The sequence below is a fragment of the Thermobia domestica genome, chromosome 10 (assembly GCF_964235325.1).
Source record: "Thermobia domestica chromosome 10, izTheDome1.hap1.1, whole genome shotgun sequence".
Classification (NCBI taxonomy): domain Eukaryota; kingdom Metazoa; phylum Arthropoda; class Insecta; order Zygentoma; family Lepismatidae; genus Thermobia; species Thermobia domestica.
This window is the reverse complement of record NC_137463.1, coordinates 141,665,645-141,691,817: the sequence shown is the minus strand read 5'-3', so window position 1 is coordinate 141,691,817 and position 26,173 is coordinate 141,665,645. Positions and strand designations below refer to the sequence as shown.

General features: G+C 35.2%; 1 protein-coding gene across 6 annotated transcripts in view; it reads right to left on the bottom strand.

Moving 5' to 3' along the window:
• Positions 1-26,173, bottom strand: part of LOC145662754 (NF-X1-type zinc finger protein NFXL1-like) — a 582,971-nt gene that overhangs the window by 395,609 nt on the left and 161,189 nt on the right. For all 6 annotated transcript variants that reach the window (XM_081728623.1, XM_081728621.1, XM_081728624.1 and 3 more), the window contains 2 exons: positions 25,188-25,321; positions 13,293-13,471 (listed from right to left, as the gene is read on the bottom strand). In XM_081728623.1, coding sequence (XP_081584749.1) covers positions 13,293-13,471; positions 25,188-25,321 — 313 coding nt within the window. The remainder of the gene's footprint in view (positions 1-13,292; positions 13,472-25,187; positions 25,322-26,173) is intronic.

The following is a 26,173-nucleotide window of genomic DNA, read 5'->3' as shown; positions in this document are numbered from 1 at the left end:
AAAGTTCCAGAGAAATTCTTTATTTAGCATCATGTATTCCCTCATTTTGTTTGTACACATTAATCTAATACGCTATGCATTTTTAAACATATATCATCACTGTATTATCTATTAAAGTTTTATCGGAAAGTAGAAGATTAATAAAACTCGCTATAAACGTTCAAAATTTACATTGGCATTCATCAGAATTAATTTTTCGGAACACGGTCTTTTATACTTTTTGTTTTGCATTTCTCATTTTGGCTTTTAACTATGGTTTTTACTGTCCACTTTTTCAGGAGTCAAGTTGCCAAGTAGCGAAATTTCTTAGGAACAGTCATTGTATCGGTCATAATTTATTATATTGTTTTTCTCACTGTCACTTCGGTAATTATTTCTTGCTGTCTGCAAGATAATGATATTCAATAAATGTACAAGGGTATGGTACACAAATGTATTTTTATAATTCTTTGGAAAACATATTCCCAACACTTACTCATATATGATCTTCTAAAATCAAGATACCACCTCACATGCAAGTTTAAATTTATGCTAATACCTATTACATAGATCTAGTATCATTTTCCCGATGATTTTGAACTAAGGGGATCTGTTTTATTTATTTCTGAAATTTGATCTAGAAAAGGAATTACTTCCAATTCACTCTACACATATTTTAATAAAATGTGTTTAACATCTAGGGTTTGTATGAAATACATTAGAATATCAAATCAAAGTTCTAAGCCATTTTGAAAGAAACTTTCTGCGACGTACTTAAATGCTCCTTTGTATAGTACATAGTGTGCAATTCACTGGCTATATGGACACTACACCTTAACCTTTAATTCTCTTTTAATACAACTTCAAACACAAAGCAAACAGACATCCTTTGTCATGTGCTAATAGAAAAGAGCTTTTATAGGAAACTCAGATATAAGCCCAAAACACCTAAATGGTTTTCTTTGGGTATAATCCCCACTGCCCGTCTTGACTCCTCTCTCTTGATACCGCTAGTTTTGAAAATTAAAATTCATCGAATTAAATTTTAGTCAACATTTTCTATAATTTAAATTTCTACTATGAATTAGAATCCGCAGGTAAAGTTCTGGACCCTCTCCCAAAACAATTTTTGGGTACGTGCCTGTCAATCACTTGTGAATCACGTAACAAGGCAAGTTTATTTTTTAAAAAAAAATAAATAAATAATACTCTCAGGAAAGCGATAATAAACCTCAAATTAAATAAATTACAAGAGAATATAAATTAACGCCAAAATTTCCATGGTAATGACAGTCATGCTAATGACGAAATTGCATTTAATCGAGCTTGTACAACAACCCCTTCCACAAATTATTAAATACATTACTTGAATACCTTAAGTTCCTAATGTATTAATTTACAGAAACAATATCGCGCTGATTTAATAAATACTTTGATTTCCACAGTCTCCACACTATTGACAATCTATTTTGCCACCCTGCCGGAAAAATACTTATGTAATGTCTATCTTGGGCAACAGTTTACATCCAACTGCACTGACCAACAAATGACACACGAAAACCGTTTTAGTCGCACGGTTGCCAGGTCATATTTCTCTTTCCAGCGAACGGCATATCAATTTAAAATACGCCTTTGCTGACGACTGCAGAAATAGGAACAAAATTTTTGAAGTCTGTAAAATAAGAATACATTAAGACTCGAAGCTATGTTTGAAGCTCAGTAAAGTTGAACATTGCCTAAAAGTTGTCTCTTGATATCAAAGGAGTACGGATACAAACAGCTACTTCATAGAACAAAAAAACTGAAACTGTAGTTGGTTCCAGTTATGCTAATGACATTCTCCATTTACTTTTAAATTTTGTACCAAGCTATTTTCTACAAATAGTACATTTTGAGGAAGAAATGTACATGGAATTGTTGAAGGAACTGCATTACACATATATTTCAATTTTTGAGCAATTAGTGTCCTTGGTTTAAAAAATATTAACTGGAGACAGCATTTCCCCCCCTATTTTGAGAATTACCCTTATAGGATGAGACCTTTGGCCTACTTAATGCTAGTAATTTAGATTTTAAAGCTTCATACAACATCGTTCCGAATTGATTTTGGTTTTTAAGCTGTAACACGAGATCTAGTGCTGTGTCTTGTAGATATATCGGTAAAATTTTCTTCTTCTTAGCTGTGCCATATGATTGAATAGCATGAAAAATCTGCCCGGGTCCTCGTGCATGTGTCCCGAATACTTCGTCAAATGGGGCATGTTAAAACATATTAGATGCACCCTCTGTCATATTTGTATTATTCATTTCTGACCTATATGTTTGTTTACCTGATCTAGTTTCCGGCATAAATCGAGAAAGTTAAAAGAAAAGAAGGGAGTGATAGTGAAACTTAGATGCATTTTGATACTGAATTTATCAGCGCCTGCTAACAAGTTAATAAAAAGAGCGTCCCGTACAAAACTTTAGTGCCTATCACTATGTAATGACTTATAGGTAGAGTCAACAATGACCGAGATTTTATCCCTTCACCAATTTTATTATAAAATTAAGCCTTTTGTGTTTACAAAAGTTCTAACAATGATGTTCCTCTATAATGACCAAGGTTTGCAGGTTATAATGTTCTGTACGGGTAATCCCTTAGCTTCATAGCAACCTCCAGGTTTCTCAAGGATTCGGTTCTAGAAAACCTCCGCTCATAGCAGCCCTCACGAGGAATGGTATTTAAGGTGATCCCCTGAGCTTCATAGCAGCCTCCAGGGATTAGTTGTGGTTAGGATGACCCCTTAGCTTCATACAGCCTCAGTTACAATCAGTTGGTCGCATGATGCCAGGTCCCTCGGTGGTTGGACTTTTATCTGTCCTCTTCGGGTCCTTTCGTGAGATCCGTCTTCTTTCGGCTTTCCCCAGTGTCTTTCGTGTCGGTTTCTCGTCTGCTACATTGTTTACAATCAATAACACGCGTTGTGTTTACATGTGCTTTTGTCATGATGTGGGGATCCTTACAATATTTTTTGAATAACCCTTTTTGGCAAATCTCTTTTGTCTTTAATTCACATAAGAAACAATATTATATGAGTTGTAAATGTTAAATACCATAGCCAAAAACAAGGTATTAAGTGTGTTCACTATTCTATTATTATGCTCTCAAGCGCAGAAGGCAGGATTCAATTCTCGGTAGAGCTTATGTATTTCGGATCCAATGTTGAGTTGTTGGTCTAGTTTTACATAGTCTTCCTGACAAGAGGGACGCTAAACTAACCAACCTTTACTTTCTGATTCGAAAATAAAAGTCTTCCGCGCGGGTTTCTTCACGAAAATAATAGTTCATTTGTTTCTTGTTATACATTTTGAAATGGTAAAATCAATACATTTGTGGAAATGAATGAAAAAACATTTGCGTTCTTCCTATTATATTTACCATGTATGATACTGATATCCGCAAAGTGAAGGTGCTAAACTCGGATTAAAACTCAAGTGCTGTTTCGTATATCACTTTAAAGTCTAGTCTCCTTTTAAAATAGTGCTAGAGAGCGTCTCACCCTTAGATTGCAGTACAGGAGTAAATGGCAATGCTTTTACTTATGCCCATTGTTGCCAAACTTAGCCTGAATTTTAGAAATAGTTTTATTTACTAGATATGAGTAGATTTTGGTAGAACATTGTATTCTCTATCAAATAATGTGTTTTTCTCATGTCAATAAGAATTTTCAAGTATTGAAATAAATTGAAATAGTGAAATCTTGCTACTGACAAATTCTAACGTCGCGTTAAACGTATCACGTCATAAGTTCGGAACTATAAGAGATACAACATTGAAACTTATACAGCTATTAACACCATATTTGGTGCCAATGTTGGAAAAGCTGGCCTTCAAGAAAGCTTTTTGAATTTTAAAATCAAAAATAAAATGTAAGAGAAAGTGCATATACTATTGCAATGCAATATCTAAAACGTTGACTAGTAAGAAACCTTTTTATTTTTCAGCTTAGATGGGGGTGCAAAGCGAGAAAAAAATTGAGAAAGGATTGAAGTTATTTTTAAAACAAATTGCAGGTCGATACCTTTCTTTATTTAGCTTTTATGACTTTTGGTGTTAAGAGTCAAATTTCCAAAGCGCGCGCATCTGACCAGAAGAAAGGCAGTGACAAATCTTGCCAATGCTAATTTCCTTACAGTGTTTGTTTTAAAGTTACTGATGTAAAGTGTTGTACTATACCGATGAGTATTCACACTTGATCCTATGCGAGCACGAATCTACTGCTTAACGGAAGCATGATTGCAAAATCGAATCCTGGACCACCCCTGCGAGAAACATTGCGTCAATTCTACTCAGTCTTATGTTTCACTTACTTCGCTCATTTTCCTTGAGTTACATACACACACACGCGCGCGTATATACATATATATATATATATGTAAGACTGACATTCAGACATCGGGAGCGTATAGTTCGTATTTTCTCTCTTCCAAGAAAGATAAATTTCAACCGCGGATGAATAGTAAGTACAGTAAACACTTGAACAAGGATAACAATTCGGTTAGCAATAATATTAATCACAAAATCGCAGTTGGGAACTCAAACAAAACAAACTGTTTCTTCAGAAGATCAATATCTATGGAAGTGGAAAAAGCAGACCAATATCTGTTAATAATAAAACTCCTCGCTCCTGGTGATAAGAAGTTATTTGTTTCTGTAATTGATTCATTTACAGTTCGCACGTGGTCCCTAACGTTGTTTGGAATGCTGACAATTTTGACAATAATAGTTGATTTCGTTTGTAATTTCACTTCTCTTATTTACTTTGAATACGCAGATGAAGATGAGAAAAACATTAACAACAAATAACTTCATGAGCTCACAAAGCAGAATGAAAAGGCTCTTTGTTCTTTTCCCCGGTGTTTCTTTAGGAAGCATGAAAGAAACAAAATGCATTTTCGGAGGGTTTGATAATTCTGTTTGGTTTTGTTTCCTCGTTCAACGATCTGTTCCTTGTTGGCTGTCACTATACGTGATTATAAGTCACAACTTGTGTGTATATTAAGAACAGATATAATAGGGTTTCTTTTCATTCTTCTTGTGTTTCCAGACTGACATTTTGTGTCTGAGGTGTCAGAAGTGAGTATAGAAACCAGGGAGGTTCAGTGTCTATTCACCATTACATTTTGTCATCATCATCATAGGTGTTCTGCCATTTTTGGCAGGTCACTTGCTGCAACTGAGAAGCTTCCATGATCCACGCTCTTACGTTAACTTCTTCGTCTTGACGTGTCATTTTTCTATTTTGATATCGTCCAGTAATTGTAGTTTCCCTTTCCCCTCCCTCTTTTACCTGTCACCAGACCCTCTAGCACGATCCTCATGATACAGTTCCTTCTTAGCCAATATCCCAATCAGTTTCTCTTCCTTTTTTAAGTATATCTAAATTTGTTCTTTTGACCCCCACCATTTCTAATACTCTCTTATTCGTTTTTCGTTCGACCCAGATAATTCTCTCCATTCTCCTCCACACTCACATTGCGAAAGCTTCCAGTCCTTTTAAATCGTGTTTTGAATAACGACCATGTTTCTGACCCTTATTGTACAATACTCTACACGAAACATTTTATGAGTCTTTTTTTTTCTCAACTCTTTATTCAAGGTCGCACAAAACCGACTTTCTGTCCCCCTAAAGGTTTCTTTCACTATTCCAATCCTTACTTTTAATTCACGTTATATTTTGGGTTTATTCCACACATGCCCTTCGGGTTTTCAACTACAGACTGAATACATGGAAGGGATTTCACCTTTAAGCGGAAGCAGCGGAAGTGATTAAAAGGTATTAGCATGCGTTCTTTTCTTCTTTTTTTTAATTTTAAATTTACAAATCTTTCGTTAATATTCACAAATGCATTTATAATTTCTATTATAGTGCGATGTCCCATTTAGACCTCCTGGTATTTGTTAAATATCGTACTGTTGTTCCGCGGGGAAAATCAGATTTAAACCATCGGAAGTGGAGAGCAGCCGCCTTCATAATATACCAAGCCAGACGAATACTTAAAGTTAGCTGTTGTCTCGTAAGAGTAAACTCATATCTTTTTCTCCCCTCTTTGCCTCTTGAGAAACAGATCTGAATTGGTAACCTATAACCTTCGATTCGCTGCACGTGCAAGGGAATATCCAACCCTTGTGTCTTATCTGAGAGTCTGATGTTATTTTCTGAATACTTTCATTGTTCTCTATTTAAGCCCAGATGTTTTCAAAAACATGGTAGGCGTATAACTAACATTTTGGCGCCGAAGTTGACAATTCAAAAATACTAAATATGTCTATTTTGACACCGTATGAAATAAGTGTCTAGTGAACACTTGTATTTTTGGTATCATTGTGAAACTATTAAGAAACCTATAAAAACCTGATAAAGCCTGATTTTCTTTGTAATATCAAATTAACCTTTGACTTTTAATTTGGATATTATGTACTAGATGACGCTAAAGCCTTATACTGTTTATAATAACGCGCATGCGTGACTATTCTAGTTAACACCCTAATAGTCGTTTAGATTATCAGTATCCAATCTAAACGCAAAGACTAATTTTGTTGCACACGAGTGTCTTCTCTTTTGGAAAAACACCACCCTATTACACTCCCACGTACGTGTGAAAGAACTCCCTGAATACAAAATAGCTCTACAAGCTGTTCTCGGGGGGAAATCTATCGTCTTCGACGGGAAAGTTACTGTGCCGTCTTCGAGGCACGAGCCTCGTGCTCGTCGCCGGGGGCTACGGCCCACTCCTCGGGCTCAGGCTTCTGCCCTTCGCCCGCCGAACTTCGTCTCCTTAGAGTCACAGAGTGAAGAACTTAGTGCATTATCAGAGTGTGATTACACTGTGTTAGTGGAGAACTCCGTCATCTCCGTTCTCCTACCAAGGACCATCTCTGCTTTCGTTTCGTGTGTGCAAGACTGTAAGAACTTTGTTATTGTGCTGAACTTTGTTTCTAGTAAGTTTACTACTACTACATGCAGGCAGTCGTAATTCGATCTCTTCATTGAACTGCCCTTATTTCTCTTCTAACATCGGTCATATTCTGACCCTCTCACATTTCACGCATACGCCACTGGATTTAACGTCATCTAACGTTACCTCTGCTGTATAACAAACTTATCGCTTATAAACTCTTCTGTGCTGTACAAAAGCAACATACAATAAAACTCATACTACTTCTAACTCGGCGTTCCAGTCATTTATAACGCCTATCTAACGTTTTCAAAGTACGACCTCACCTACTCTCATACTCTCTCAGAAAGTACCTCCGAAGAAGCCGTTCGTCGAAGTCTATTATTACGAACATCTCTCTTGTTCTCTTGTTCTTACGTGAACCACTACGCCAGTCACGCCTGTTGAGGACTGAACTCTTCACCTTCTGTTGATTGGGAAGTTGGGTGACCCATCACCCTCCTGTGTGCTCTGCGATTCCAGTACCATTTCTGCATTCGCCCGTGAGAATTCCGATTGGAGAAAGGACTTCGCTCTCCGTAGGAAGTGGTAGCATCTTGTTGGTTTTACCGCTCGAACCAATACAGACGCCTTCTGGGAATTCTTGGTCGCAGTGAACATCTTGTTGCCACGCTAAGCTCAACTGGACTTATAAACGACTCGACGACAATTCTAGAGGCCACTTAGAACTCTTCTATCTCCGTAGGTGTTGAATTGCGAGGTGAGTGATTTAAATTGTTTTGGTGATCTTAATTGTGCATCTTGATTCCTCGCATCGACTCAGAATCACGTCTACTTCTGTGCACCCAATATCCGATTTCAATGTTTGTGTTTTTATAAAGTGATTCTACAACTAAGGTTGTTAGCGATAACTATCTCTTCCATTTTATTGTTTTATCGATTAAATTGTTACTAGGCTAAATTATCTGAGTCTCTAATGAAACGAATATTCCTTTTGATTAATTAAGTATAGCCAAGCCTGACCTTGTCTTGTGAAGTTTACCTATTTGAGGTCCATTAATTGTGTTAATAATCTTGTTTACATTGCACTAGCTTTAACTTAATTCATTGTTGTATAATACGTGCCTCATTATTAAGTTGTCGTCCCGCTACAAATATTTATTTCTTTGCACGAGTCCTAGTTGTCTATTATTTTGGTGTGCTAATTAATCTCGTTGTTGTGTGGGCTTCACGTTAACTAGTGACCCCCTTTGGAGCCGCCACTGCCCAAAGTGCTGGCAATTACCTGCGGGACATTCGTGAATCCAGGCTCCCTTATAATCTCGTTAAACTCGTGCTTGAACTTTTTGATTAGTTATTGATTATAGGCACTCATCCTGTTCTCTCTCTCTATCAAATCACCTTGCCGACAACCTTGTTTGAACAGGACGGACCTCCTCTTTACCTTAATAATTAACTGTTGAGCCAAAAGACTGCTCAGCTCCATTACATTTTAAATGTCAGGCAACTCTCTAAGTCAGTGATATTCTCGAGACCTTTCGTGGTCCTTTATTAATTATTCTTTTAGTTTGATTCCGGCAACCTTCGGTAGAGATAGCGTCGCTAATAATCTCTTTTTATGTTCGTGACCTGTGGTGGGACTCCCTCACAAGTGGCCGCAAAAGTTTTGATCGCCTCCTGCCACCGGCCCCGACATTATTATTATTATTATTATTATTATTATTATTATTATTATTATTATTATTATTATTATTAATGTTTCTGCTCATACACCACTTACGTTGCCGCTTTTACTTTCATTTCAGAACTGATTTCCTTAAAAGTTGTCAGGAAAGTATTCACTATTTCATGAACTGACTTCATATCGTCTTTTAAATCTACATCGCCTCGTGCACACGAAAAGATATGTTTAATAAAATTACTGGTACCTACTCTATCAGCCATTACACTTCAGAGTTTTGCACACATACTTTTATCACTGTTGTTACTGTTGTCACCAAAGTTAATCACAAATCTTTCAACATCTTCGTCAATGAACCTGTCAGGTTCCCAGTATTTCATTTCCTAACTCTCCAGTACATGTTGCACATAGTCCCTTCAGTTTTCACCTGTAACCATTTCCATTCCTTCTTTCAAAAGTATTTTCCTTTCACTAAGTGTAAAACTTTAATTGTTACGTGCCTTATGATCTTTTATTTGACTCCCAATTAGTTCATAGGATTAAGTGTACACTCATAGAGGGTATTCTGAAGACATCCCTTCTTGAAAAGGCCGCCATTTCGTTTACTTTATACTTGCATAATTCATTTTCGACTGTATTATGTATAGACTAATTAATTGAGTTTTCACAAAGAATCGTCATAAGAGGTGAATTTATTTTCCGACCATTCTTTTATTTTCTTCTCTGTCCGAGACGTGGTGGAAACCTGAACTATTTTTACATTATTTTCACCAGGTCGATTCAAGGTTTGTGGAAGTACATTTCTTCATCGAAACCAAGTTTCAAATTTTGGAACATTCATTTCTTTATGATAGTCCTTAGTGGATTCTGATTCGAAGATGTACTTTCTTTGAGTGACAAATCTTTTCTTACCGGTAGTCCAGAAACAAGGACTTCTTTTCTGGAATTCACAGTTTATCTACCATTCTCTTTGATACCGTGAAAGAAGCATTTACGCATGTTTGATCAATGTAATAGAGTTTCCAACAGTTTGCCTTGAATTTCCTAATGAAACAGAGATACTTTCTCTACCATTATAAAATACTGTTCAACTACGTCAGACTTCTTGTTGCGCGTCACGTATTTGAATTTCATTGTTTTCAAGCCTACGGAGAATTCTGCGAGAAAAAGGAGCAAGTCCATCATCCGTTTTCACAGCTGCAAGAATTTTATTTAATGTTGGTAGTACATTTGGGTGAAAAAAAACTAATGGACTTTCGAATGTGTTGGCGATTTCGTAAGCTATCATACCTTTCCGAAAGATGAGTACTTGTACGCGTGTTTTGGGACTTACTAACTGATTTTCGTTCAATTTAGCATGCCACCTGATTCTGTAAATAGTTACCTTTCCAGGTCATTTTGTTTCCCAGTCATGTCGGACAATTTTGGAAGATTCAAATTAAAGGGCTATTCTCCTAAAGCACTAAAGACATTCAAAATGCAACACTTCTAACCATCAGGAAACGCTTTCCCTGACTCATGTTTTATGAAAGGACCGCAGGCCATTGTGAACTGTCGCTTCACTAAACATTAAATATATGATCTGCTATAAATTATTACACATGACACACACCACACACGCTAATTTCATACAAACAGAAGACAGAATTTGAAAAAAATGATGGGAAGTAACGCATGAGTTTTAATGTGTAGAAATTCAATTCAATAAATAAACAATAATTTGATAATTGTATAACTAACTGAACCTGCGTTTTCTACACAGCGCATCATTCACATATGAGCATGAATCTCCTTGTCATTTCTCACAACATATGTACATGTCCCTTCACAGACACAAGTGTAAGACGTCTTGATAAAAAATGACAAGGGATATCAAAAAGGGAAGATTTTTTCAATTACTTTTTCCAATATCTTGCACCATTTCTAAGATTGAGCCTAAATCCGGTTGGTAGTTTCTAATTAGTGTATGATCAGTGTATTTAATTCTTGCATGCAGTATGTAATAAGCAAATACATTACGCACACAATTAATTAAAACGTCAGTGATCTATGGTGTTCATTGGGCGAAACCCTCCAAATAATAAAGATTGATCTTAGACTGAAGAAATGGTTATCCTTCGTTTTTCTTGTCATTTAGCCATTAAACAAACGCCTGAGGGATATGTAATCCCTGTATACAACTAGGTGGTGTCGGAATGCATAACTCGTAGGATATAATGCTTTACTTTTTTAAAAATTTCTGCACATGTAGTGTACCGCTAAGAATGTGATAAACAAATAAAGGCCATATTTTTTAATTATTCACTTAGAATGGAAAATCTATACAAAATTTGAAATCGACAAGCGAAATCGGCACGTTTCTAGCACTTGTTCTTTTCGAAGTCTCACTGTTGAAAGGACTGGAGACAAACATATAAACCTAGCTTTTTAATATATAAATAATTTAATACAGAAGTTTGAGTTTTAGCACAAATTCTGTTTTTAAGGAAAGAAATCAAACCGTAATTCTCGTTAGCAAGATTTTAAAGTAGCTAAAAATGCAATGCTTCCTTAACGACATCAGATGCAAGCGAATTTGGGTAAAAATTTAAATTTTACACGATACTGTACATTAGAAAATTTCCCTCTGTCAAGATCAAAGATTTTTCCCAAAGAGAGATTGTTTGGTTCCTGTCAGCTTATCTGAAATAAACCATAATTAAATCACAAATTTAATTTTCTCTGGGTGCCAATACGTAAATGTTTGTTATCGTTGGAAAGGACCATATACTATAACCACATTTTTGAGACCGAATACAGTTCAAATTAAATCAGATTCAAACCCGAATAACGACAACAAAATGTGCTTCTTGCAATTAAATATAGAGGAATGTTACTGGTGCTTACTATTAGACACAGTAGGATGTTTTGTTATGTCTCTCACTTTCTAAATATCTTTCCTACCCTTATTTTGTTTAAAAGGGTTATATGTTGTTGCGATAGCTTAGTAATTGCTATTTTCATTGCACAACTGCAATCCATTGCATACCGATATTCGTGTCGTTCATTAATGTATGTATTTATGTTTGGATTGGATACTGTAAAGTATATATGATGAGGTCCACGAAAACTGTATACATTTTCTTAAGTACTATGTTCATTTTTTTTACCAAAGATGCAACACTGAACTCAGATGTTGTCATTATTTAATTTAGCGATAACAATGAAACATGCATTTCTAGATAAACACAAACTTTACTTGGAAATGTATTTCAAAATACTAGTATCCGATTAGTATTCTCACTTGAACCATTTCTTCGAGAACTGAGAATAAATTGTCAACTAAAACTGACTGTTCTTTATATTTTGTTTTGAAGTTCGAGTTTTAAATTTTCAATTATATTCCAAATTGTAAATCATATTACTACGATGATCGCCGTAATTATTAACTTCCTCAGTCTACGTGACAGAACAATGAATATAAATAGTGTGTATTTGTTTATTAAAAATGAAATGAAATTTTTGAGTTTTACGTGCCACGGTTATGCCGGTTAGGCTAAAGGAGACGGTGATTATGAGAAATGAATAAAATGGTGGAATGAAGGAAGTGGGAGGAAACGGGAGAACTCCGAGAAAACCTACGAGCACGGTGTTTGCCCACCACGAAGTCCCACGGCGCGAGCTGGGATTGAACCACGGACCTTAAGTATTTCTCCATTGATTTGGATTATTATAAATATTTATTTCTTAGTTTAGTTTTTCCTTCATTTTTGGGGTTAAGTATGAATCATAATGGGGATGAGCGTCTAGTAATTAACGTTGTCTGATGTAAACAGTTAATATTAACTCCACACTCATTACATTATAAATAATGGAGCTAATTGTTATAAAAGTAACCTCTAATGGAGGAAAGCCAGATGTCTGTAACATGAGAGAATTTTTTACAAGAACCATAAAAATTAATTCTAATTAATTTTGGTTATTGTAATCTAACTCAGGATTAATCCTTTGATAATATGTATGACATATGTAACAAAAGTTTTAATCTGAAACTCGGCTTTGGATCGTACGATCACAGTATGAAATAAGATTGAAAGGAAAAGAACTCTATATTACTAAAGACAAGAAACCATCTTCAATATATGATTGGCACACCACTAGGGATGCGCACGAGACGAGTCGAGACAGGATTTTCCTGACAAAATTCGAGTCGAGACACGGCTCTTCCAATAGAGAAATATACATTTTTCGAGTCGAGACATCATTTTTACAGCACATTTTCGAGACGAGACAGACACAAATGTTGTCTCGTGCGCATCCCTACACACCACTAAATGTCCATTTCGTATACTATAATGCGTTATGTTTCAGCTTGGGAATATTCACGTCTTCCTGCCTACTCTTGCATCATTTTATACTATGTATACAAAGTAGAAAAAACAATGAAACCAGTCCTTAAAGGAATCAAAGTACAACGTTGTATTGTTTTAGTATTCTCTCACGCAGGTCAAACAAAGTTTATTTGCAGGTTCGTGTGATAATACAAACGTTAAAGGAAGTTCTGTTGACGAGTTAAGCTAAAGACAAGTTCTGCTGAACACAGATTTCACTGTAATATAGTAAGTCAAAATAAACAATTCTGTTTAACGTTTATATCAGATCAATTAACATCGGATTACATTAAGCGTTTATTTTTATTAAGTTTAGGTACCTGGGTGGCAAAGTAGAAGGCACAAATGTCCACAAACTGGCACAAGAGGGCGGCCGCAATTTTCTCCACAAGAATGAGGAGCAATCCAAGGGTGAAACGAAGGGTTATCTGTACGTCCACAAAAACAGTAATATTGTGCAGGAATCTTCTGTTCTTCATACTCACTACGACATTTTGGACTGAAATAAATAAAATATTCATAGGTGTGTGAGAATATAATATAATGAAAACAAAAGCAGAAGAAATTGGTGTTTACTACATCGATATCGGACACACAGAAAAAGAAATAAAATGCAACAATCCTTATAGGAAAAACTTACCTTTCAGCTAAATTGAATTTCGTCAAAATGTGAAGAATGAGAGTCAATGAATACCTGTTCGTTTATCAAAAAACCGAAGGTTTAACAATAAGTTTTTGCGCAGAAACAAATAAACCATGTATCTTGTCAAACTGCTAAGATTCCAAATATTCAACATATGTGCCTCACTCCACATTTACAAGTTAAACAGAAAATACAGATGTTAATATAATAATAATAATAATAATAATAATAATAATAATAATAATAATAATAATAATAATAATAATAATAATAATAATTATTATTATTATTATTATTATTATTATTATATTTATTGATGAAAGTGGCACCACAGTCAAAGCCTTGATTTGAGCACAAAATAAAAAGACATAAAGAAACAAGTCAAAAAAGTGTATTACATAAGATTTAAAAACATGCAAGAAGTAATTTAAGGTATTAATTTATAAAACACTAAAGTTAGGTAAATTTCAACAATACAATATAATGTGCTTGCATAGAAATGTCTAGAAGAAAAAAAAGAAAAATATGTAACACTTTGACGTACTGATAAATTACGGAAGTTATTTATAATAATAAAAATGTATATTCTTTACTCGTTATTGAGAAAATAAGATGAATTAAAGCCTTCAATTGATCACATTAAAATAAGAAAATGATACACGAGTAAAAAAAAAAAAAAAAGATCTAGCGTCAAATATAGTCCACAGAAAATAAAAACATGAAAAAATCATAAAATAATTAGTAAAACAAAACTTGTGTAGAAATTAACAACATAAACTATGAATACATAGAATTGCGCTACAAAAAATACTTATTCACTAGTAATACTCTTGGGATAACGATTTCCAATTTGAAGAAATTGTTTATTGAAGATATCAAGTATTACAAGTTTCTTAACTGATATGATATTTTAAATATTGCAGTACAAACGAAATTATAGTTACAAGAAAAAGTCCAAAATTTCAACGGTTATAAGATGGAGTTCTGATGTATCGTGGCGGACTAAGTCCTTTACCAGGTAATGGCGACTACTTTGAAACCAAATGCAGAGTATGAGAATTAAATCTGTCATATCTGTAGTTTGGTGTGCAGAACAAACAAAATTGTGAACCACAGGTTTAAGAACAACTCACGTTCTTAACATAAACTGTGCCAAACATTATTGACTTATATCATCATAAAAGAAATAAGAAAGACGTTTCAAAGTGAAGAAAAATAACGTAGGAACTTGTAACTGGAGGCAAAGAAACCTAACGTCAAAACAGTAAAGACGAATCATTTACGACGTGGTTATCGTGGTTCAGTAGTCAAGGCGCTAGACAAGTAATCTCGAGGTCCTCGGATCAAAACCACGACGTAAATATTATTTTTACTTCAGAAATTTTGGTGGCGATTGATCTGCGTTTTATTATCTTCAGATATTTGAATAGTCGTATCTCCCAATACTTGAACTACCAAATCTTCAGAAATAGCAATAATAATAATAATCTCGTAGATTATCTTTGCTCGGTTCATACCATTACAAGCAGAAACGTGACATTTGGCAGGAATATTGCGGTTTTGTTCAGTTCTCATCTCGTTTCTAAAACAAAACAAACAAAATTAAGATCAGAATTAACATTTTACATTCCAGACGAGACAAAGCTAACTCAAATTATCGTCTCGCTTTGGAGATGAGAATTGAGACGAGACGACATGTCCATGCTTTAATTAACAATTGTAGACTGAATCTTATATGCTATTTTGTTACTTTGTATTTCAGAGTTCATCGAATTATGGTCTGTGTAGGTATTTTTGTAGTAAAGCTTTTATAATTATTTGTGTATTTGCGAAAAATTAGTACATTATATTCCTTACTTTTCAGTGATATTCAGTTATTTTGATTAGTTACTTTTCTTTAAAACGTACAGTACAATACTTTCTCCATGAAACTTTAGTGGAGCTTTTTTGTTTAATATTTGGGTAGATGCTGAGTGTGTTCTGGAGGTCGAGCCTCCTCCTCACATCTCAACTCCTCTGTAAATTTAGCCTAATTTTAGGGCAACTTCAAAAATTTTAATACATTTATTATATTATATTATTATTATTACTGATATTTTGTGAATTTAATGATTCACCCTGTTCCAAAAAGGTTATGCGCTTTCTTTATCGTTGTTTCAGTCGTAAAGCGCTCAGTTTTGAAGCTTGTGTCCCTGGATCTATCCCAGTTCCCGCCAAATAGGCATTGTGCTGGATAAACGCCGTGTGTGTAGGTTTTCTGTTTCCTCCCACTTTCTTCACTCCACTATTTCTTTCATTTTCATCATAGACATTTCTTTTAGTATAGAAGGCATAACCATGGAACGTAAAATTTAAAAACAATTTTCCTTAGTGCTCTTGAGAGTTCAGAAGCCCTACTTCCTATATGAAATCTTACTCGAAACCTTTCGTTTAATATTTATCTAGTTGTAGGTACGTATGCACAGGGTACGTTCTGGTGGTGCGGACACTTCTTTCCAATCCCGACCATTTGTAACTTTTGTCTAATGTTAGGAGTGATTTTATAGATTTTAATACAATCTGTCCTCATACGGAATTTGTCTTCTATATTATTATTATTATTATTATTATTATTATTATTATTCTAAAATAAACCAAGAAAGTTCTGTCGCTTTTTGTGGAAGTCTGTTCTCAATTGACCCTCACATCGTGAGTTGAATGCGAATGGAGATAAGTCGATGGTCAGTTGTTGGTGTGGATATATCAAACATATTACCTGGTTGTGGTAGTTCAGCTACACCGTGAACTTGGGTAAGGACAGAGTGAACATGGGTCCTCCACAGAGCGTCAGAAGCGCGTGTATACCGTAAGAGCTCAAACTGGGATCAAACGCCGCTGCAACGGAGCAGAAGATATGCCAGGCCTTTGGTGACGGTGTCATGACTACGCGGACTGTGATGTAACACTGGAAAACGCATCACGTGCCGGAAGACCAACACATGTACAAAAAGACCTTCAGGCAGCAATTGAAGTGTTGGCCAGACATGTGAGGAACTGCAATTCAATGTGAATGGAGAAATCATTTGGCAGCACCTCCATCAACTTCGGAAGCTCTACAAGTTTGGTCGATGGGTTCCACATGATTTGACTCCGGGCCAGAAAACAATGTGAGCAGATACTTGTGTTTCTTTGCTCTCTCGTGTGAGGAAGGAGCCATTTGTTGACATGTGATGAGAAGTGAGTCCTGCACGAAGCTCCAAGACGACGTCATTATTGGCTAGTATTCCATGAACCAGTTCCAAAACAGCCGAAACCAGCACTGCACAAAAAGAAGGTTTGTGTGTTTGGTGGACGGCTAACGAATTGGACCTAGGGAACTGCTACCAGCTGGTCAGAGCATCAATGCAACGGTGTACTGTCGGTAGTTGAGCCGTGTTCAAGAAAAACTCAAAACTCTTGAGCCAGCACTTCTGAATTGCAAAGGTGACCTCCTGTTACAGGACAACGCTAAGCCCCACGTGGCTAGGATCGCTCGGGACACCATTCTACATCTTGGATGGGAAACACTATTGCATCCACCATGCTCCTCGGACATTGCACCGTTCGATTACCACCTGTTCCATTCCTTGGACAATCGCCTTAGAGGACTCCAGTTCAATCGTTAGCAGAGATGCAAACTGCACTTGATACCTTCTTGATTTAAGGCCTACAGAGTTTTACCGCGATGGAATTCATGGCCTTCCAGGACTTCGGCAGAAGGTCGTCAATGCTGATGGAGCTATTTTTGATCTTCCAGGTACGTCGTAGGTGACATATCGATGTTCGAAGGTGGTGGGTAAAAGAGTGACAGAACTTTCCTGGTTACCTTTATATTATTATTATTACTGATGATTTGAAACCTCAATATTACGTCCTATTCCAACAAGACAATGCATTTTCGGACTGTTTCAGTGGTACACTCCTGTTCACATCAACTTGCAAAAATCGTTCAGAAACGAAGTTCAAACAAGTAAGCCTAGATCCGTCACAATTCCAGCAGATTTATCCAGAGGGAATTGCATTTTTCATCCGTTCTTTATATAGACACTAGATGCAAGCTGTACATGTGCCGCCAGTAGCCAAGTGTGTTCACGCGTCTTCGTAAACAACTTGCGAAACTTGAAGATCGAGAGTTCGAAACTCGGTCTGAGATGTTTTATTTATTTTTTTAACATGAAGAAATCATGGAATAATTAAAATGTAAATACTTTTTTACGTATGTAAATTGCAAATGTAAAGATTTGATATTAGAATTGGCTTTTATTGCCTATACTGCATGTTTGTTTACTTTTAGTTCAAAACAAATAGTTTTAAGACTTCTCAGTTTAAAATTTCTTGAATAATCAGTGATACTTGGGTGGGTGAAATTAGACTGAAGTAAATGCAAATAAACTTACTGAAGTTGATACTAAAAAGAAAAGGGAATTAGTATGGACACACTCTAAGTATGAATTGCTTTATAACAAATACTTTGGAAAGATTATTGTCTGGAAGGAAAAGACGGGGGAAAAGGTGTCAACTCCTAGACGATATGAAGATCGATATTTCGGCAGCCTTAAAAGAAACTAAGTAGGATTTGTCTTCATCACGCTACATACTAACGCCCTTTTTTGGGTAAAAGAATTTGTATTATGTATGCGTTATACTGATATTTTAACAAAATGTACACACGGGTATAGAAAAGAATTGTTTCAAGAGCCCGTGGTTATGCCGGTTAAACTAAACTGGACGTCGATGATGAGAATGAAAGAAATATTGAAATGAAGAAAGTGGGAGAAACAGAACCACGAGAAAACCTACACAAACGGCACTTATCCAGCACAATGCCCACTGGGTGGAAGCTGGGATAGATCCGGGACACAAACTCCAGAGCTGAGCAATCTACGACTGAAATAACAATAAAGAAAGAACTTGACCTTTTTGGAACAAGGTGAACCATTAAACTCACAAAGCTTCAGTAATAATAATAATAATAATAATAATAATAATAATAATAATAATAATAATAATAATAAAATTTTTAAAGTTGACCTAAAATTAGGCAAACCTTACAGAAAAGTTGAGATATCGGAGAGGGGGCCCGGACCTCCAGAACACCTCTGCAACTACCCAAATATTAAACGAAAGTGTCCCACTAAGTTTCATGTAGAAATTATTCTACTATACGTTTTAAGGAAAAGTAACTGTAATAAAAATAACTGAATATCACAGAAAAGTAAGGCATGTAATAAACTATCTTTTAGGATATGCGGAAGTAATTATAAAAGCTTTACTACAAAGATACCTACACAGATCATAATTCGATGAGCTCCGAAATACAAAGTAACAAAATAGCATATAAGATTCTGTCTACAGAGGAAATGTTACTTAAAGAATGGACAAACACTATTTCGAGAATCGAGATAACACGAGAACTTTATACGATACTTTTTGTCTCGTCTCGATTCTTATCTGTCTTGTCCCGTCTCGAATCTAAATTGTTAATTCTGGTCTCGATTTTGTTTGTTTTGTTTTATAAATGAGATAAGAAATTTCTCTTCTCCTGTGCAACACTAAAAAAGACCGAATATTCTTGCCAAATGTCAGGTTTTTCCTACTTGTAATGGTATGACCTGAGCGATGAAGAGCTCGTAATTTTTAATCTTTTATGAGATAATAATAATTATTCTTATTACTGAAGATTTGATAATTCAAATATTGTAAGATCGAAGTGTTCGACAATCTGAGGATAATAAAACGTGTGTCATCGCCGATCAATCGCCACGAAAAATTCTAGTGAAAAAAATTACGCCATGGTTCCGATCCGAGGACCTCAAAATTACTGGTTGAGCATCTTGACCACTGAACCACGACCACTACGCGGGAAATGATTCGTATTTAGTGTGTTTACTTTAGGTTTCTTTACCTCCATTTTAATACGTTTCAAAAAATCTTTCGTCAATAATCTTCGGAATAGTTTATATTAATAACTTGAGTTGTTCTTAAACCTTTGTTTCACAATTCTGTTTCTTCTCCACATCAAACTACAGATATGACAAATTTAATTCTCATACTCTGCATTTGGTTTCAAAGTTGTTGCCATTACCTGGTAAAGAACTTACGTCCGCCACCAAACAACAAATCGATTACATCAATCTTATCATGAATTATACTGTAAATAAATTTGGTCTGCAGTAAATTTCTTTTTTCAAAGAGTGAAATTAAATTGAGTTTCAAAGAAAAGCATCATTGGTTAAGGCATTAAATTTAAATTGACGCCAAGCCAAAAATAATGTATGATTAGTTTCAAGAGCTTGGAAGATCGGGATTAAATTCCTACTCCATATCAAAGCAGTATGTTCTAAGTGGGATCGAACATAAGAACAATATGGAACTTTACAGGTTAAAATATATTTGAAGTATCCTGCAACTCATTTAATAAGACCCAGGTTCCTTATAAAATATTCATTAAACAGTAATTTATTATTCATAACAATACAAAGATCTTTAATAGTTGAAACCATTTCAATTTCATGATTTTGAAGTGATAAACTGATACATAAGTTTTCCTTCAATATAATGCTGTTTTAGTTTTATTTATATTCAGAGGTAATATATTAGTTTCAGACCATTAAATGATCGAGTTAATGCCTGCCTATAATATTAAAAGATCCTGATAATTTTGATACTACTAAAATCTTGACATCATCAGTATATAAAAGAAAAGGACAATACAAAAAATTATCAATATCATTCACATACATAATAAATAACAACGCACCGAAATTCTTGTGGGACACCAGGAGAAATACTATACATAGATGATTCACACCCCACATACTGAACGACAAGTTTACGATCAAACAAATAAGTAGTAAACCAAAGTATTAAAGATTTAGAAATATCACAAAGGCAAAGGCTTTTGAGAAGAATATGATGGGAAATCTTATCAAAAGCCTTGGGAAAATCGAAGTAGATCGTGTCCACTTGACCTTTATTCTAATAAGGTCACACACAGAAGTAACAGAAGTTAAAAATTAATTTAAATTCAATTAAGTTGATTTACCCTTTATAAAACTGTGTTGCTCGGAGACAAGGTGATAATAAATAGAGTTATATAAGTACTTCAAAATAAGTTAGTGTAAAATCTTACGTATAACATCAAGTAAGGAAAGTGATCTATAATTTATTACAGTCTTTCGATCAGTTTTAGGAATTGGAGTTACAGCTATCACTTTCCATACACCTGGATTAATATGGGATGTTAAAATTCCAGTTAAACAAGGATGTCAAAATCATAACAACTAATTAAGAGATGTCTTCAGCTATAAAAAAAAAGTCGGTATTACTTAAATACTGGGATTGTTAGGGATTAGAATTTTGAATTAGCCATGGGAGCCAAATACTCCGAAGAAAAGTGTCTCTGCCTGTCATTAATTGAATTATATGTAAGGTAAAACTAAATTAAAATACTTACGTTTTTCTTTTCTTCTCTACAAAACATACGGCTTTATTTACGTAAAACTAAAAACAAATGATATAAAAAGGATACCTAATAAAACAGCTTTTTGCCACTACACGGAAAACCAAAACGTGAAGCTTAGAACTCATGAAGTGACAGCATTTGATATATAAGGCTGAAAAATACAACTTATATTATCAGAGTGTCTACTAAAATTCCAAAATGAAATTTCGTGACTTTTTCGTGATCTTTTCTTTACCAAACTATAAAATTTCATAAAATTCAAAAACTAATAACAGTACCTATATTCTTCAGCACTTATCTTTATACTATCTCTACTTTCAAACGCTGTTCCTTGGAGTGATAAAAGGTTGGTATCTTCTCAGAGTTGAATGAACTGGTTAGATGCGTAGGTGATTTTGGCGATACGATGCGATTTGCATCGCCAGTGCTCAATGATACCAGCTGAAGAATAGTCTCAAGAGCAAATTTGAATGTGAATTAGGCCGAATTTTCATGCATGCGATAGAAGCATGCTTTGCTTGCTATTTGGTAGCATGTAAAGCCGACAATAGGCATTTTTGGCGATGAATTTTGACGTTTTATACAATAAAATTTTCCAGTCTATACTTATATTCATACAGATAAAAAAATCGTGACCGTAAAGCTAAATTTCGTGACTTTTTCATGACTTTCATGAGTTTCGTGACCGATAGACACCCTGATTAAGATCAAGAGCGGTTATCCAGTTTTACACTGTCCACCCATGTCCGAGTCAGCCTCTGAATCCGAGTGTGGATCTGTATTTCAATTTGAATTTGAAATCTGAATGAATGCTTGGTCTCTCGCGTACCTTCTTATATTTAATAATTTATTTTATTCTGAACCCTGAGGTTCTCTATATTTTTTTCTTTTAATGACTTTCAATGATACGTGATCGCCTGAGAACCTCATTAACTAACAATACACAAATACTGTTTATTAAAATTTTTTTGTTTCATTTAAATTCCCATTACCTAACTGACGAAGTATTTTCAGATTTTTAACAATTGCCATTTCTAAAAACAATACAAAAATAATATAAATTATTTAAATGGATTTAAAATTAATATTGATTACTTAAATGACTTTTTTTAACATTAGAATAAAACTTCTTAGTATGTTTTATGAAATATGACTTTTTTGAAACTTTTCTTAAAATTTCATTAGAGTCCCGAACTGATGAAGATCTGTTTTGGAATATCACCGTAGTGTGTCTTCCTTTTTTAAAAAAATCTTCTTAAAATTTAATTACAGTACACAACTACCTCAGAAACTTTAAAATTTAAACCTTTTATAACCTCAACTACCTGTTTAACAGTAACACACAATTCATCACTACAAACCTGATTAACCGTATCATCAGTTTGGTTTCAATTATTTTTATAAGAAACAGCCTCGAATTGCTTAGTCATAAATTCGGTTAGTAGCTGTGAGTCAGATACAAGCTCATCTTGAAGAACTTGTAGATATTATTGGAGTAATTTCATTGTTACCTCTACTATATACAGTCTCCCAGGCCCGAAGGCAGACATCACAGCCCAGGCCACGACTGAAGTAGGATGTTTCACGGTTTGTTAGAACATTCCAACTTGAAATCCTCAACAGATTGACGTCGCACATATTGTGAATATTCAACAGACATTAGACGTGATTCATCACCGAAACACACTATTCTCCAATCATCATCAGTCCAATGTTCTAGGCCTCTTGCCCATTCGAGGCGCTTCTTTGTCAATGATTGGAGTAATATTTGATTTCTTACTTGCGCTGCGTTCTTTTATTCCTTCAACACAAGGAATCCTTCGAACACTTTCAGACAAAATGTATGCACCATACTCAACTATTTTTATATTATACTCTATTATACGTTGTTATACTGCGTTTGTTTCCCAGAGCCAATATTTTTAGTTTTCTGATATCTCTTAGCGATAGCTTTGGTTTTCGCCCACACTTCCCAACCCTACTTTGCTGATATATTTATTTCTTGCTCACTGTAACAGAAATTCTACTCACAGATTTTCGCCTTACCCCAATTCTTACTAGTAATTTGTCGTTGTGTATATCTTCCTTCCGCCAGAAGTGTTTTGATAACTTCCACTTTACGCGGAGAAAGGTCTCTGGCTTTTCCCATTATGCCTCGATTACAGGACTTCAGAGAATAAGAGATTAATACAAAACACGTCACGATCACTTTAAAGTGGCCCACTCGAACTGTTAAACGCTTTGAATGTAACTGCTTACGACTGCAAACCACAACACTTCAGACTAACTTGTTGACAGAAATCACAATAGCTGTATACAACTCAAACACCACTTTCAAAACCTCCCTCCCCACCCAACGCCCACACACACACCAATGCCATCTGCTGTTTAACGGTGATATCAGCACTTCGACCGTACAGTAATCAAATGAAGGATCCTACATTGGTGGTTTAATCATTAAATTGCATGTTCTGTAACTCCAAATTAGGACTACAACATCAATTTTGCATTTTTCAAGAGTGAGTCTACTAATTTGAACAAAGTTATTTTGCAGGGCAGCGCTGAACGTCGTGGCTCCTATGAAAAGAAAGCGTGGCCGCTGTTGAAATCCATAGGCGATATGTGGCAGTATGTGGAAAACATGCAAACCATCGCGGAAAACAGTTCACAACTGGATAGAAGGTTGGAAAGTGGGTAGCACATCGTCGAAAAAGAAGAGCAGTTCTGAAAGAAAAGTGACACTAACAACATCAATCATCATCGACGTGGAAGACATGACCATTTAAAAGAACAAATACATCACATTCTCTAAAATGGAGGCTGCCACAGGACTAATCAGAAACACCCTGCAGTGCATCGCGCACAACCACTTATAGGTGGGGAAGGTTAGTGCAAGATAGGTTCCAAAACTTTTGTCTGCAGAGCAAAAGCGATGTCATGTGGACGTGCGCAAAGAACTTTCTCAACGCCATAATGATGATCGTGACGATTTGATGTCTAGGCTTCTGGCTGATGATGAGATTTGCTCCATTACCATGAGCCGACGACGAAGCAGCAACCAATACAGTGGAAATATCATGACAGCACACCGCCAAAGAAATTTCGAATTCTTTACCTGGGAAGCGTATGGCTACAGTGTTCTGGGACACAAAGGTATTATTCTGATCAACTGACTGCAAAGTGAAGTCACGATGAACAGTGCGGCGTATTTGGAGACCCTTAAATGCTTATGTCGTATCGTTCAAAGGAGCCAGGAAAATAGGCGAAAGGAGTGCTTCTACAACATGATAATGCACGTGCACATGGCAACCAGGAAACCATTGCCATCATTGATCAACTAGAGTTTATAGTGCTGCCACACCCTCCCTACTCGCTAGACTTGGCTTCCAGAGATTACTATCTCTTCGAGGCAATGAAAAACCCTCTGCGTGGTCGTCGGTTTACAGATGCTCATGAACTTGAACAAGCTTCCAAACATAGGTACGTCAGACTTCAAACAATTGGTTCCAGGAGGGTTTTCTGCAGCTGACATACTGCTATCAAAAGTGCGTAAAGATAAAGGCAGGTTATACTGAGAAGATGGACATATCAGTTTCTGTGTAACTGTATGAATATGTCGGAAAAACTAAACGTATAAATCATTACGCTACGCCCTTCATATAATCTTCGGTTTTCCCCACGATGAAAACAGGGCCCGCTGTAATACAATATACCTTTCATCCGATAAACTACCAAGGACGTCATGAGACCGCTAAATTTTGAATATCTACTACTACTTTTTGGATTTTGGAAATTACTTGGATTTCATTTTTGCATCAGAATTCGATTTGAGAGAGATAAGTTTGATTTCTCCTAATGAACAGAAAATACAATGAGAATGTAAAGTTAGGTTCACACCATATAAAAGAAATAAATCCATGAAATTTCTCATTCACTCCCACACAGAGATAGGAAACATGGAAGATATATTGTAATATCATGAAAGAGAACCCAAGCTGAACTTCATACTAAATGTTGAAGAGGTTCTATTCCGGATTACGAAAAATTCAACGATAAAAGTAATACGAAAGCTAGAAAATATTTTCTTACCAGCACCAAGTTAGTTTCGTCTTGTTGTTAGAATTATCACCGTGTGACTGCTTTTTCAAAACTAAACTATCTCTTGCCCACTGTTGTATGCAGATAATATGAAAACAGCAAAAGCAAATTTCACAATTCCATATCTGTAAGTAAACACAAAAATACATTCACACTATTTAAATATTTATTTACATTTGATAAAGAGTAAACTGTGGTCTATAGGGTCATTCCATATCAATTCAACACAGTGACTTAACCTCACAATCTCAGATTTTAATGAAATTTGGTACATAGATGCCCTCTAGATAGATTAATAAGAATATCAAATTTCAACTTTATATATCAACCAGTATTGAAGATAGGGCTATGTAAAGTTTGAAAAAAAATAGCATGTTCAATGAGTTTTGAAACTGGAATTACAGCTCTTCTAACTGAGCTAGAGAGTTGATTGAAGTGTCATTTTACAGCATTTTTCATGCCCTTTCCTGTGGTATATATCATATAGGCTAATACAGAATTTGTTTTTTTTTTTAATCAAAATCAAAATTTTATTTCAAATTTTTAGAGAAGTACATATTTTAAAATTTTGAAATTAATTCCGCGAATAGATAGTATTATTGTAAAGCACCTACCAAATGTGAATTTGTGATAGTAATGGGTTCATCGTTAAAATAATTCAGAACTAATACTTGATTTTTCAAGAATATCTGTATATAGGACAATAACACAAGAATGCTAAGTTTTACACTTTTGTGAAAATAAAAATGAACACTTACTTGAAGAAAGAATATAGTTGAGTCCATAGTGAAACTTTTCAATGAGTAGTAGTATCATCTGAAATTTGCAAAAGCCACATTTGTTCGGCATACATCACTTTCAAGGAGAACATAACTTCTTCCAGTGGGAGTTACAGGATTCACTTTTGTCAGAACGTCCACTACCAACACCTACAGAACATCAGCATTTCTTGCATATGAGAATGATAGAGATGGCCC